General features: G+C 46.6%; 1 protein-coding gene across 1 annotated transcript in view; it reads right to left on the bottom strand.

The window, feature by feature from the left end:
* The window catches only part of LOC138521059 (uncharacterized), a 512,462-nt gene that overhangs the window by 28,350 nt on the left and 471,566 nt on the right, over positions 1-12,546 (bottom strand). The window contains exon 16 of the mRNA XM_069633584.1: positions 12,081-12,170. Coding sequence (XP_069489685.1) covers positions 12,081-12,170 — 90 coding nt within the window. The remainder of the gene's footprint in view (positions 1-12,080; positions 12,171-12,546) is intronic.

Raw genomic sequence — 12,546 nt, 5'->3', positions numbered from 1 at the left:
GTGATGCTAGATGACCATTAATTGTTTAACAGTGGAATACTTGAATTGTAGCACTTGAATTGTAGCACTGCCTATAAGCAAACATTCTCCCTTTGACTTGCATAATAAGAAATGCAGTGAAACTTAATTGTGGAACTTTAATCGTGTGAGAACACCTAAGGGTATGGGCTTAACCATTCGGCATGTGCCTAATATCGATTCAGGAATGAAGAGTGACATCTGAATCTGTGCGAAAACTGTTCAACAATTCTAACACTAGAAGTTAAGTGTTTAAATCATTGTTGTTACAGGTTTTAAGAATTAAGTAATGTCCAAGCCAAGAGCGAACAAAGTATTTCCCCGATTAAACACTGAAACCAGCCTTTCCCAAAGAATGGTGAAAGCATTAGAGTGAACCAAATACAACATCACCATTGTCAAAGCTAAGTGTGTGCAAGCATCACCTGAAGCTAAGAGAGTGGCACCAATAGTTCTAGGTAATTATCCTGACTCGCAGAGTTCAGAAGGATAAAGGCAAGATCGGGAAAGGAAACTTGCCACTTATAATTACCCTTTAACGATGACACAACCTATATTGACAAAGCCAATAGGAGGAAGAGAAAACAGTGTCCTAAAATACATTTTGGGTTGTCATTATTTTAGACAGACAAGAGTGGCAAAGAGGCTGCCCTCTGAAAGAGGAATATTCGGAGGGAGAGTGCCTTTCTTACTTGAAGGTGTTGAAGCACACTAAAGTGAATCTTGTCTTGCATGCACAGTTGTTTAAAGTCACAAATAAGCAGACAGGTGAAACTGTGGTCATATTTTGGTTGTCAGTGAATTTGAAACTTCATGGCACAGTTGAACGTGGAACACTAAGGGGCAAATGAGTAGACCCACATGGTGAACTCTTACAGTAGAAAACCTGATAAAAGAGTGGTTCGGGTGGAGGTAGAAGTGCTGTGAAGCCAGCCTGACAAAGGCAGAACTTTTTCTTACTAACTTTACTAGATGTGGTGTCTCATTTACCTTAGCAGAGATAGGGCCTCATTACAACTGAGGCGGAACAGGTTAACGGGCTCTGCTAAAGGAGGCGGACCCGTTTAACGGGTCCGCCTCCTTTAGCAGAGCCCGTTAACCTGTTCCGCCTCATTACAAGCTCCCCTCACGGGACCCGGTAAGAACACCTGGTCAAACCAGGCGTCCTTACCAGGTCCCGCGAGGGGAAGAGGGAGCAAACAACGGAACGCTCGTGAACGGCCCGTTGTTTGCTCCCTCTCCCATTCCCATTGAGCCCTATAGGGGTTATGTGAATAACACTGATGCTATTGAATGAAGTAGAAAGTCATTATTTAAGCAAGAAGAAACGCTATTCTACTGTTCGAACTAGGGTTAATAGACTTTCCTTTTGCCATATTGAAGGAACCAAGAACTGAATTAAGACTTTATTACCGACTCGGATTGCCTTGGTTCTTTTTGTTGAACACTGGAACTGAAGTTACCTTGAAACCTTGGGAAGGGGAGTTGACCCAGGTTACCAAGAAAGACTGAATATGCCAATCGGGTCTATATATTTTGTAGATAGTTCATTTACATTCCATCAGAGAAATCGCAATTCATCGTTCAATCGAAAATGTATTAACAATTAATTTTGATCCTATGTAACTCACCACTCACCTTATCTATAATGCGTCTGCACAACTATAAAATATGTACGTATATATGGCAATATATATATATATATATTACATGGCCTGCGTTAGCGGCCATGTAGTTATGATTAAGTTCATAAACCCATAGGAAGAGCACTTTTTGGGCGACTTATAACTTCGCTCCCCCTGGACGAATCCTCACCAAACTTTGCAAAAAACAGTATATGGGCCACTCTGAATTATTCTGCAAAGTTTGGTGTGGTTTGGTCCAGGAGGGGGCAAAGTTATAGGGGGGTCCCAAAATGTCTTTTTTTCCCCATAGACATAATGGGAAAAAACTTTGCTCACGCCTACAGCCCAAACCGCTGGTCGGAGTTTCACCAAATTTGCAGCAGGAGCGGTGGCTTGGTCCCAAAAGTGTGTGTTTGTTAATTTGGTGTAAATCCATCCAGTAGTTTCTTTTTAAAACGACCAAAATTTAAGGCAAAAAAACGAGTGATATGTATGTCCGCTCCGCGGACACACTTCCCTGTTCGCTCCGCGGACAGGACACCGATTGGCTAATAGACTTGCATCATGTCCGCGGACACAAAACGTGTTTGCTGATTGGTTGGCGTGAAGAGTGAGGTGCGTCAGATTTTTGGAAATGCCCACCATCTTGGATTCGCGGACATCGGCCGGTGTCTTGCAGACATCACAGTAAAAACATATTAAAAAACACGAAATTGCACTTGTCAAATTTATCAAATAATCTCTGGAGAGGTGGGGGGTGATGAGGATGGGATGGAATATGGCTGCAAGAAGCAAAAAACGGGTGGGTTTCCCCGCAAACAGTTCGGATGTTCGCGAACAGTCCTGCGAAAGTTTGGGGACACCTCTGCATTACTGGTTTGATGAAAAGCAGTTCTTTGATGGTGTATAACTTTGGCGCCACTTAATGGAACTGCATGTAATTTGGAGTTATATTCCTGACCTGATCCCGGATGAGTTTGCAAAGTTTGGTGGGATTCTGTTAAGAGCGGGCAAAAGTAGAGGGGGGGGTCCCAAAATAATGTAAAGGCTTATAAATTAGGTGCCATTTGACAACTCTACACTTAATTTGGCAAACTGATAATACAAATAGATATAAATGTTTTTGCGAAGTTTGGTGGGATTTTGTCAAGAGGGGAAAATTAGAGGATGGGTTCCAAAATAATGTGAAGGCTTATAAATGAGGTGCCATTTGACGAATCTACACTTAATTTGGCTGTTAATAGATCTAGAAATAAATGTTTTTGTGAAGTTCGGTGGGATTTTGCAAAGAGGGGGCAGAATTAGAGGGGAGTCCCAAAATATTGTAAAGGCTTGTAAATGTGGTGCCATTTGACAAATGTACACAACGGTTTGCAAAAAAATTATAGAACTAGATATAATTGTTTTTGTAAAGTCGGAATGGATTTTGTCAAGTGGGGGCTAGGTTATATGACGATTGTATGTGCATCATTTGACACTTTTGAAAAAATAAAACATGGGTGGATTTCCAGCAAACTTGTGTAAGGAGCACTTGAAAGGATGGTTTTGCAAATGTGCCCGTGTTTTATTTTTTGACAAGTGTCATAATGTAGGTACAATAAATAGTGATATACCTTTGGTGACTGAGGTGTGGGCAGTGGTCAGATTGTCCGGGTCATGGAATAAGGTCATGATCCAGACAATCTGGCTACTGGCCATGACCACGAGGGACAAAACATGGGGTTAAAGTGGCCATGTCCACCTGGGACTGGCTTTGTGGTAAAGTTATTCGAAATTGGGATAGATTTGAAAAGGAAGAAAAATGTGCTTGTGGTAATATGGTCATAGAGTTCTCGTTTTGCCTTCTGCAGGCTGCCATGGAAAGAGAAGAGGGACCCTGTATGGAACCCCGCCTTCCCTTTCCATGGTGGCCATCTTGTAAAATCCTTTTTTTTTAGCACCCTGGGTTCCCGCTTTGGGAACCTAGGGTGCTAATGGCCTTCATGCTCTATTACAGGGCCTGGAATGGGGGGATAATGATCCAGACACCTCGTTATCCACCCTCGCTTCGTCAGGCCGGTATCCACCGTTCCATCCCTGGAACGGAGGATAAACACCACAATATTGCCATTAGCATAACACAAAATGCAAATGGAAATGTTGGAAAATCTTATTGAGTCTATGGGCCTCATTACGAGTTTGGAGGTAGCCATGGAGCTATTTGCTCCATGGCTTCCTCCAAACCGGGCTCCATTACCGGGTTCCTGCAATGGGGAATAACCGGGTTATTCCGACATAGGAGGACCCGGTAATTCCTCCTTGCAGGAACCATTCCCCATTTGAGCCCCCATAGGGCTCAATGGGAATGTGGATGGAGGTAACAATGGGCACATTACAAGTGTCCCGTTGTTACCTAGCACTTCTCCTCCTGGGACCCGGAAAAGACGTCTGGTTTTACCAGACGTCTGATCTGGGTCCCGCAAAGGGAACCTCGCAATCGGCCCTGACGGAATGAAGGGGGCCGGTCCCGTACCAGCCCCCTACATTCCGTCAGTGCCAGGGTCGTAATGAGGCCCTATGTACTTTACTGAGAAATATAAAGTAGATGGAGTCTATACGATTTTTATTTTAGTTCTATTTTTTTGCAGGAGAGCTTAGAACGAAATGTGGGGAGGGAAATGAGGGAAGAGGCACCAAACACTAATATGGAGTGTCAGGTGGACAGGGGAAAATGTTGCACATGTGTTATTTTTAAGGTAGGGGGCAGTGTTTCTCATGCTCCTTGATTAAAGCAGTGGTGGTGTCTCCTGGGGAGGAGGGATGGCATTATCTGATTCCATTTTAAGATAAATAGCAGTTTTGCTAAAAGTATGTACTGTGTACTAGATTTTTAATGGATGAGTAGGAATAGGTGTTGGAGCTGTGCAAGGGAAATTTTGAAGTTGAAAGTTCCTAGATCAGTAGAAAATGCAGTTCTGAACTGTCCGCGAAGCACGGATCTTATCGTGAAGTGTGGACGGGTTCTCGGAGACGTCATCATGCCGCGCGCCAGCATATGGTCATGTGGCACTGTCCGGAAGGTCCTCAATGAAGTCAGATGTTCGTATACGTTATGGTTAAGTTGCACTAATAAAAACCTATGAAATTCAATGAAAAAACCTTGTTAAAGGGACGTTATGGTTAAGTTGGACACATAAAAACCTATGAAATTCAATGAAAAAACTTTGTTAAAGGGACGTTACGGTTAAGTTGTGCTACTGAAAACCTTTCAAATTCAGTGAAAAAACATTGTTAAAGGGACGTTATGGTTACTAGTAAAATGGAAAACCCCCTCAAATTCACCAGTTATGGTAAGCTAAGCAACCATAACTCGCGCCACCACTGCCCAAGAATAACACCCATGACATCAAAGATGACATCACAAATATGATTGATGACAGCACTGATGACATCACATGTCTAGCCCCTTCTTTTTTTGTTCACTGACATATCTAGGCCAGGTGAGTTTATTCACTGACAGTCAAAAACTTAAAATTCAAAAGGTATTACGTTTGTAGACATTGCTATTCTCAAATGTTCTTACTGTACTTTCCTTAGAATTCAATCGCATTTTATGATGCACATACATAGGGGAAGAAGCAGGCCTGAAACACAGCAATAATTTGTATGCGTAAAGATAATCATGTTGGTTATACACAGTGGCTCATGATACTGCCTCTTGTTTACTTACTTTACTCTCCCTGTATAATCCCCATATTTGTATACATTGTGGTCTCTTAATATTTTGTGTGTAGTAGTACAAGCATGTAGTAAGTGATGCATTATTACCTACTTAGTATATGTTTCACAGTATGCAAAAGTGTGATACAGAAGCATTCACGGTTTTACTATCCAACATGGGAAAATTAGAAATATTACATCTCTATGGTGTATACTGCAGCCAATGCCTATGTTTCTGTATAAGTAGGTTCCTGTTCTAGAAACAACACTACAATGGAATGTTCGTTGGAGCAATACATTGTATAATCAAGTATGTAGTTCATCACACATCTCCAGATGACCCCTGACACTTTTTTGCCAACATTACATTCACAAGCCCTTGTAGAGACTTCCTATGAAAATTGAATGCACATGTGATGTCATCAGTGATGTCATCTATCATATTTGTGATGTCATCTTTGATGTCATGGGTGTTATTCTTAGTAGTGCACGGTGGTGGCGCAAGTTATGGTTGCTGAGCTTACCATAACTGGCAAATTTCAGGGGGGTTTTGGTTTTACTTGCAACCATAACGTCCCTTTAACAAAGCTTTTTCACTGAATTTCATAGGTTTTTAGTAGCGCAACTTAACCATAACGTTCCTTTAACAAAGTTTTTTCATTGAATTTCATAGGTTTTTATTAGTGCAACTTAACCATAACGTTCCCTTAACAAAGTTTTTTCATTGAATTGCATAGGTTTTTATGTGTCCAACTTAACCATAACATTCCTTTAACAAAGTTTTTTACACATATATATATATATATATATATATATATACATATATATATATATATATATATATATATATATTCAGTGAAAAAACGTTGTTAAAAGGGACGTTATGGTTCCAAGTAAAACCGAAAAACCCCTGAAATTCGCCAGTTATGGTAAGCTAAGCAACCATAACTCGCTCCACCACCTTGCACTGCTAAGACTAACACCCACGACATCGAAGAAGACGTCACAAATGTCATTGATGACATCACTGATGACATCACATGTCTGTCTCCCTCTTTTTTCCTTTACTGACATATCTATGCCACATGGTTTTCTTCAATAACAGTCAGGAACTAAAAATTATAAACGTACTATATTTGTAGACTTATCCTTCAAGTATGTTCTTACAGTAATTCCCTTAAAGTCCAGTCATATCATATGAAACATATACATATGGGAAGACACAAGCTTGAAAAACAGCAATCCTTTCTGTGCATGGAGATAATCAGTAGAGTTATCAGCACTTTTTGATAGTTCTGTTGTTTTTTTTTATTACTGTATTTTCCCTCTATATGCTCATATTTGTATACATTGTACTCACACTACTTTCCTTAGGGTCCAGTCACATCATGTGATACATGTACATAGGGTAAATAGCAGATTTGAAACAGAGCAATCATTTATTTACATAAAGATAATCAGTTAGGTTATGAATTGTTTCTGCTACTACTTCTGTTTTTTTGCTTACTTCACTTTCCCTGTATATACCCATATTGGTATGTGTTCTTGTGTCTTTGTGTTTTGTCTGTAATAATGCAATTATGTTATACGTGGGTTTTATTAGCTACTTATTACGTATTTCACAGTACACAAAACTCTAATAAGAAAACAGTTATCATTTCATTATTCAACATATCAACATTATGAATATTATACCTTCATCATGTATGCTGCACACAATGCCTATGTTTCTGCATGAGTAGCTTAGTATACTGGATAGAACTTCACAATAGAATGCTATTTATATCAATGCATTGCTTAATGCACTAATTAGCTCTTGATATTTATTCCAATGATCTTTGACACTTTTTTCTCAACATTATAATAAGAATCCCTTGTACAGACATTTCATGAAAAGTAAATGCACATGAGATGTCATCAGTGATGTCATCAATGACATTTGTGATGTCATCTTTGATGTTGTGGGTGTTAGTCTTAGCAGTGCACGGTGGTGGCACGAGTTATGGTTGCTTAGCTTACCATAACTGGCGAATTTAAGGGGTTTTTCGGTTTTACTTGGAACCATAACGTCCCTTTGACAACGTTTTTTCACTAAATTTCATAGGTTTTTAGTAGCGCAACTTAACCATAACGTCCCTTTAACAAAGTTTTTTCTCTGAATATATATATATATATATTTATGTATTCACTGAACAAACATTAGTTAAAATGTAGGTAATGTGCCCACATTTATAGCATCAAAACCCCTGAAATTCAGCGCATTTGGGAAGTCGTGACTGGCTTAACTTGGCGTGCTTATATTCATGTCCCCCATAAGGCCATGTCCCCCATAATGCCAATTTGTATGTCATTGTGAATCCCTTCTCTTACATATGTGTAGCTTTGCAACAGGAATGCACCGAGGTAAGCCATTCATGAATTCCTAAATGAATTGAATTTCAGGGGTTTCGTTGCAATATATTTGGGCACCTTAACTAAACTTTAACAAAGTTTTTTCACTGAATTTCATAGGTTTTTAGTAGCGCAACTTAACCATAACATCCCTTTAACAAAGTTTTTTCACTGAATTTCATAGGTTTTTAGTAGCGCAACTTAACCATAACGTCCCTTTAACAAAGTTTTTTTACTGAATTTCATAGGTTTTTATTAATGCAACTTAACCATAATGTCCCTTTAACACATTTTTATTTACTGAATTTCATAGGTTTTTATTAGTGCAATGTAACCATAACGTCCTTTTCAGTGGATAAAGACCACTAGCATCCTAGGTTCTCAAAGTGGGAACCCGGGGTGGCAAAAAAAGATTTTTCTTCCCAAACCGGTACGCCTGCGGCGTCCCGGTGTAGGAAGGAAAATCTTTTACCGAGATGGACACCATGGAAAGGGAAGGCGGAGTGTATAAAGAGAACACAACAGGGCATCGGCGGGGGCTGGGGGGAACAGGAGGAAGACACGGGGCATTAGATGGGGGTGGGGAGAACAGAAGGAAGACACAGGGAATGAGCCGGGGGTGGGGGGAACAAGAGGTCAACAAGGGGCATCATAATGGGGGGGACAAGAGGAAGACACGGGGCATGAGCGGGGGGAATAGGAGGACGACACGGGGCATAAGCGGGGGTGGGCTGGAACAGGAGAGAGACACGGGGCATGAGCGGGGGGTGGGGAGAACAGGAGGAAGACATGGGGCATGACCGGGGGGTGGGGGAACAGAAGAGAGACACGGGGCATGAGTGGAGGGTAGGGGGAACAGGAGAGAGACACGGGGCATGAGCGGGGCCTGGGGGGAACAGGAGAGAGACACGGAGAATGAGTGGGGGGTGGGGGAACAGGAGAGAGACACGGGCATGAGCGGGGGTGGGGGGTACAGGAGAGAGACACGGGGCATAAGCAGAGGGTGGTGGGAACAGGAGAGAGACACGGGGCATGAGCGGGGGGTGGGGGAACAGGAGAGAGACACGGGGCATGAACGGGGGTGGGGGGAACAGGAAGGAGACATGCGGCATGAGCAGGGGGTGGAGGGGTACAGGTGGGAGACACAGGGCATGAGCGGGGGTGGGGGGCACAGGAGGGAGACACGGGGCATGAGACGGGGGTTGGGGGAATAGGCGAGAGACACAGGGCATGAGCAGGGGGTGGGGGGAACAGGAGAGATACACGGGGCATGAGCGGGGTGGGGGCGGGAACAGGAGAGAGACACAGGGCATGAGGGGAGGTGGGGGGAACAGGAGGGAAGACAGGGCATGAGCAGGGGGTGGGGGAACAGGAGAGACACACGGGGCATGAGCGGGGGGTGGGGGAACAGGGAGAGACACAGGGCATGAGCGGGGGTGGGGGGGAACAGGAGGGAGACATGGGGCATGAGCAGGGGGTGGGGGAACAGGAGAGAGACACGGGGCATGAGCGGGGGTGGGGGGAACAGGAGAGAGATGAGGGCATGAGCGGGGGGTGGGGGGTACAGGAGGGAGACACGGGGCATGAGCGGGGGTGTGGGGAACAGGAGAGAGACACGGGGCATGAGCGGGGGGTGGGGGGAACAGGATAGAGACACGGGGCATGAGCGGGGGTGGGGGAACAGGAGAGAGACACAGGGCATGAGCGGGGGTGCGGGGAACAGGAGGGAGACACAGGGCATGAGCGGGGGGTGAGGGGAACAGGAGGGAGACACGGGGCATGAGCGAGGCCTGGGGGGAACAGGGAGAGACACAGGGCATGAGCGGGGGGTGGGGGGAACAGGGAGAGACACAGGGCATGAGCGGGGAGTGGGGGGAACAGGAGAGAGACACGGGGCATGAGCGGGGATGGGGGAACAGGAGGGAGACACGGGGCATGAGCAGGGAGGGTGGGGGGAACAGGAGAGAGACACGGGGCATGAGCGGGGGTGGGGGGAAAAGGAGAGAGACACGGCGCATGAGCGGGGGGTGGGGTGGAACAGGAGAGAGACACTGGGCATGAGCGGGGGGTGGGGAGAACAGGAGGAAGACATGGGGCATGACCGGGGGTGGGGGGAACAGGAGAGAGACACGGGGCATGAGTGGGGGCTAGGGGGAACAGGAGAGAGACACGGGGCATGAGCGGGGCCTGGGGGGAACAGGAGAGAGACACGGAGCATGAGTGGGGGGTGGGGGAAGAGGAGAGAGACACGGGGCATGAGCGGGGGTGGGGGGTACAGGAGAGAGACACAGGGCATGAGCGGGGGGTGCGTGGAACAGGAGGGAGACACGGGGCATGAGCGGGGGGTGTGGGGAACAGGAGGGAGACATGGGGCATGAGCGGGGGTGGGGGGAACAGGAGAGACACACGGGGCATGAGCGGGGCCAGGGGGGAACAGGGAGAGACACAGGGCATGAGCGGGGGGTGGGGGGAACAGGGAGAGACACAGGGCATGAGTGGGGGGTGGGGGGAACAGGAGAGAGACACGGGGCATGAGCGGGGGCATGAGCGGGGGGTGGGGGAACAGGAGAGACACACGGGGCATGAGCGGGGCCAGGGGGGAACAGGGAGAGACACAGGGCATGAGCGGGGGGTGGGGGGAACAGGGAGAGACACAGGGCATGAGTGGGGGGTGCGTGGAACAGGAGGGAGACGCGGGGCATGAGCGGGGGGTGGGGGGAACAGGAGAGAGACACGGGGCATGAGCGGGGGTGGGGGGAACAGGAGGGAGACACGGGGCATGAGCAGGGGTGGGGGAACAGGCGAGAGACACGGGGCATGAGCGGGGGGTGGGGGGAACAGGCGAGAGACACGGGGCATGAGCGGGGGGTGGGGGGAACAGGAGAGAGACACGGGGCATGAGCAGGGGGTTGGGGGAACAGGAGAGAGACACGGGGCATGAGCAGGGGATGGGGGCAACAGGAGAGAGACACGGGGCATGAGCGGGGGGTGGGGGAACAGGAGGGAGACACGGAGCATGAGCGGGGGGTCGGGGGAACAGGAGGGAGACACAGGGCATGAGCGGGCGGTGGAGGAACAGGAGAGAGACACGGGGCATGAGCGGGGGGTGGGAGGAACAGGAGAGAGACACGGGGCATGAGCGATGGGTCGGGGGAACAGGAGGGAGACACGATGCATGAGCGGGCGGTGGAGGAACAGGAGAGAGACACGGGGAATGAGCGGGGGTGGGGGGAACAGGAGATATACACGAGGCATGAGCAGGGTGTGGGGGGAACAGCGGGAGACGGGGCATGAGCGGGGGTGGGGGGAACAGGAGGAAGACACGAGGCATAAGCGGGGGTGGAGGGAACAGGAGGGAGACACGGGGCTTGAGCGGGGTGGGGGGAACAGGAGGGAGACATGGGGCATGAGCGGGGGTGGGTGGACGCACTGCACGCTTCACCGCAGCCAATGGGAGAGAGCATCACATGTCCACGGACATCACGCAAGCCGCTTGCCCAATCCCTATCCGCGGAGCGAACAGGGAAGTGTGTCCGCGAAGCGGACATAGATATCACCAATTTTTTTCACTTACATTTTTGTCATTTTGAAAAAAACTACTGGACGGATTTACACCAAATAAAAAAGGCACGCTTTCGGGACCAAGCCGCCGCTCCTGCCGCAAATTTGGTGTAAATCCGTCCAGCGGTTTGGGCTGTAGGCGTGAGCAAAGTTTTTTCTGAATATGTCTATGGGAAAAAAAGAAGTTTTGGGACCCCAGCTATAACTTTGCCCCCCCTGGACCAAACCTCACCAAACTTTCAGAGTGGGCCATATACTTTTTTTTGCAAAGTTTGGTGAGGATTCGTCCAGGGGGAGCGAAGTTATAAGCCGCCCAAAAAGTGCTCTTCCTTTGGAACTTAACCATAACTACATAGCCACTATCGTGGCCATTTAATTTATATATATATATATATATATATATATATACACCAGGGGGTGTATTCCTTTGTCCCCACCCCCTGGGCCCCTTCTAAAACCCAACCCCAGACACTCTTTGCTGTCCCCCGGTCCTCTGTGTCAGATGGTAAAATCTCCACGCATTCCTCTGCACTCTGTAATGTGATTTTGAGTCGGTTGGGGAGGAATGAAGGGACTGTGATGATAGTCATTCCTCTACGTGGTTCCATAGAGATCAACATATATTTATATATATGCTGTACCAAGTTGCATAATTTATTTGAATGTGTAAAGTTTGTCATTGCACGTGTTTTGCATGCAGATTCTTGGTCATAAATTCATGAGAAGGATGCTTTCACATTACATGTATCTAATGTTAGCCCAGTACCTAAAATATATCACACCAACCTGGAGAGTTCCTAGACAGCCATTGCCTTCTCCATGACTGATGAAGAATGGTGAACTCAGAACTGGGCTGTTAGCTCTGCTTTCATCGGTCTGCAAAATAGAGAAAAGTTTCAGTACTATGTTAAGAATTTCATTTTGGGCATCTGTTGTTCACGTTACCTTTAAGATTAAAGGAAATCGCCATATTTCAGAACATGCAATTACTGTCCCTGCCACACGCACAATCAGTGACACATGTTTCTTTTTTCACTGCCTTAAATGATGCGCTAGAGCCCGCTCCTGAGGGCTTTATTGTGTGGTGGGTGAACGCTGTTTAAGTTAGTGTTCCAGAGCCAAAGGTGAGAGCCTCTAACAAGGTGAAGGTCACCTACCACGAAATAGATCCTGATGGCAATAGTTCTAATGGTATCGGATCTTGCGCTTTGGGAAATGGGAATCCTCCCCTTGGGCCTCCTGCGACTGGACT

The sequence above is a fragment of the Ambystoma mexicanum genome, chromosome 1q, assembly GCF_040938575.1.
Source record: "Ambystoma mexicanum isolate Mex_15411 chromosome 1q, UKY_AmexF1_1, whole genome shotgun sequence".
Lineage (NCBI taxonomy): Eukaryota > Metazoa > Chordata > Amphibia > Caudata > Ambystomatidae > Ambystoma > Ambystoma mexicanum.
The sequence above is the reverse complement of the archived record's forward strand: the minus strand, read 5'-3'. Positions and strand labels throughout refer to the sequence as shown.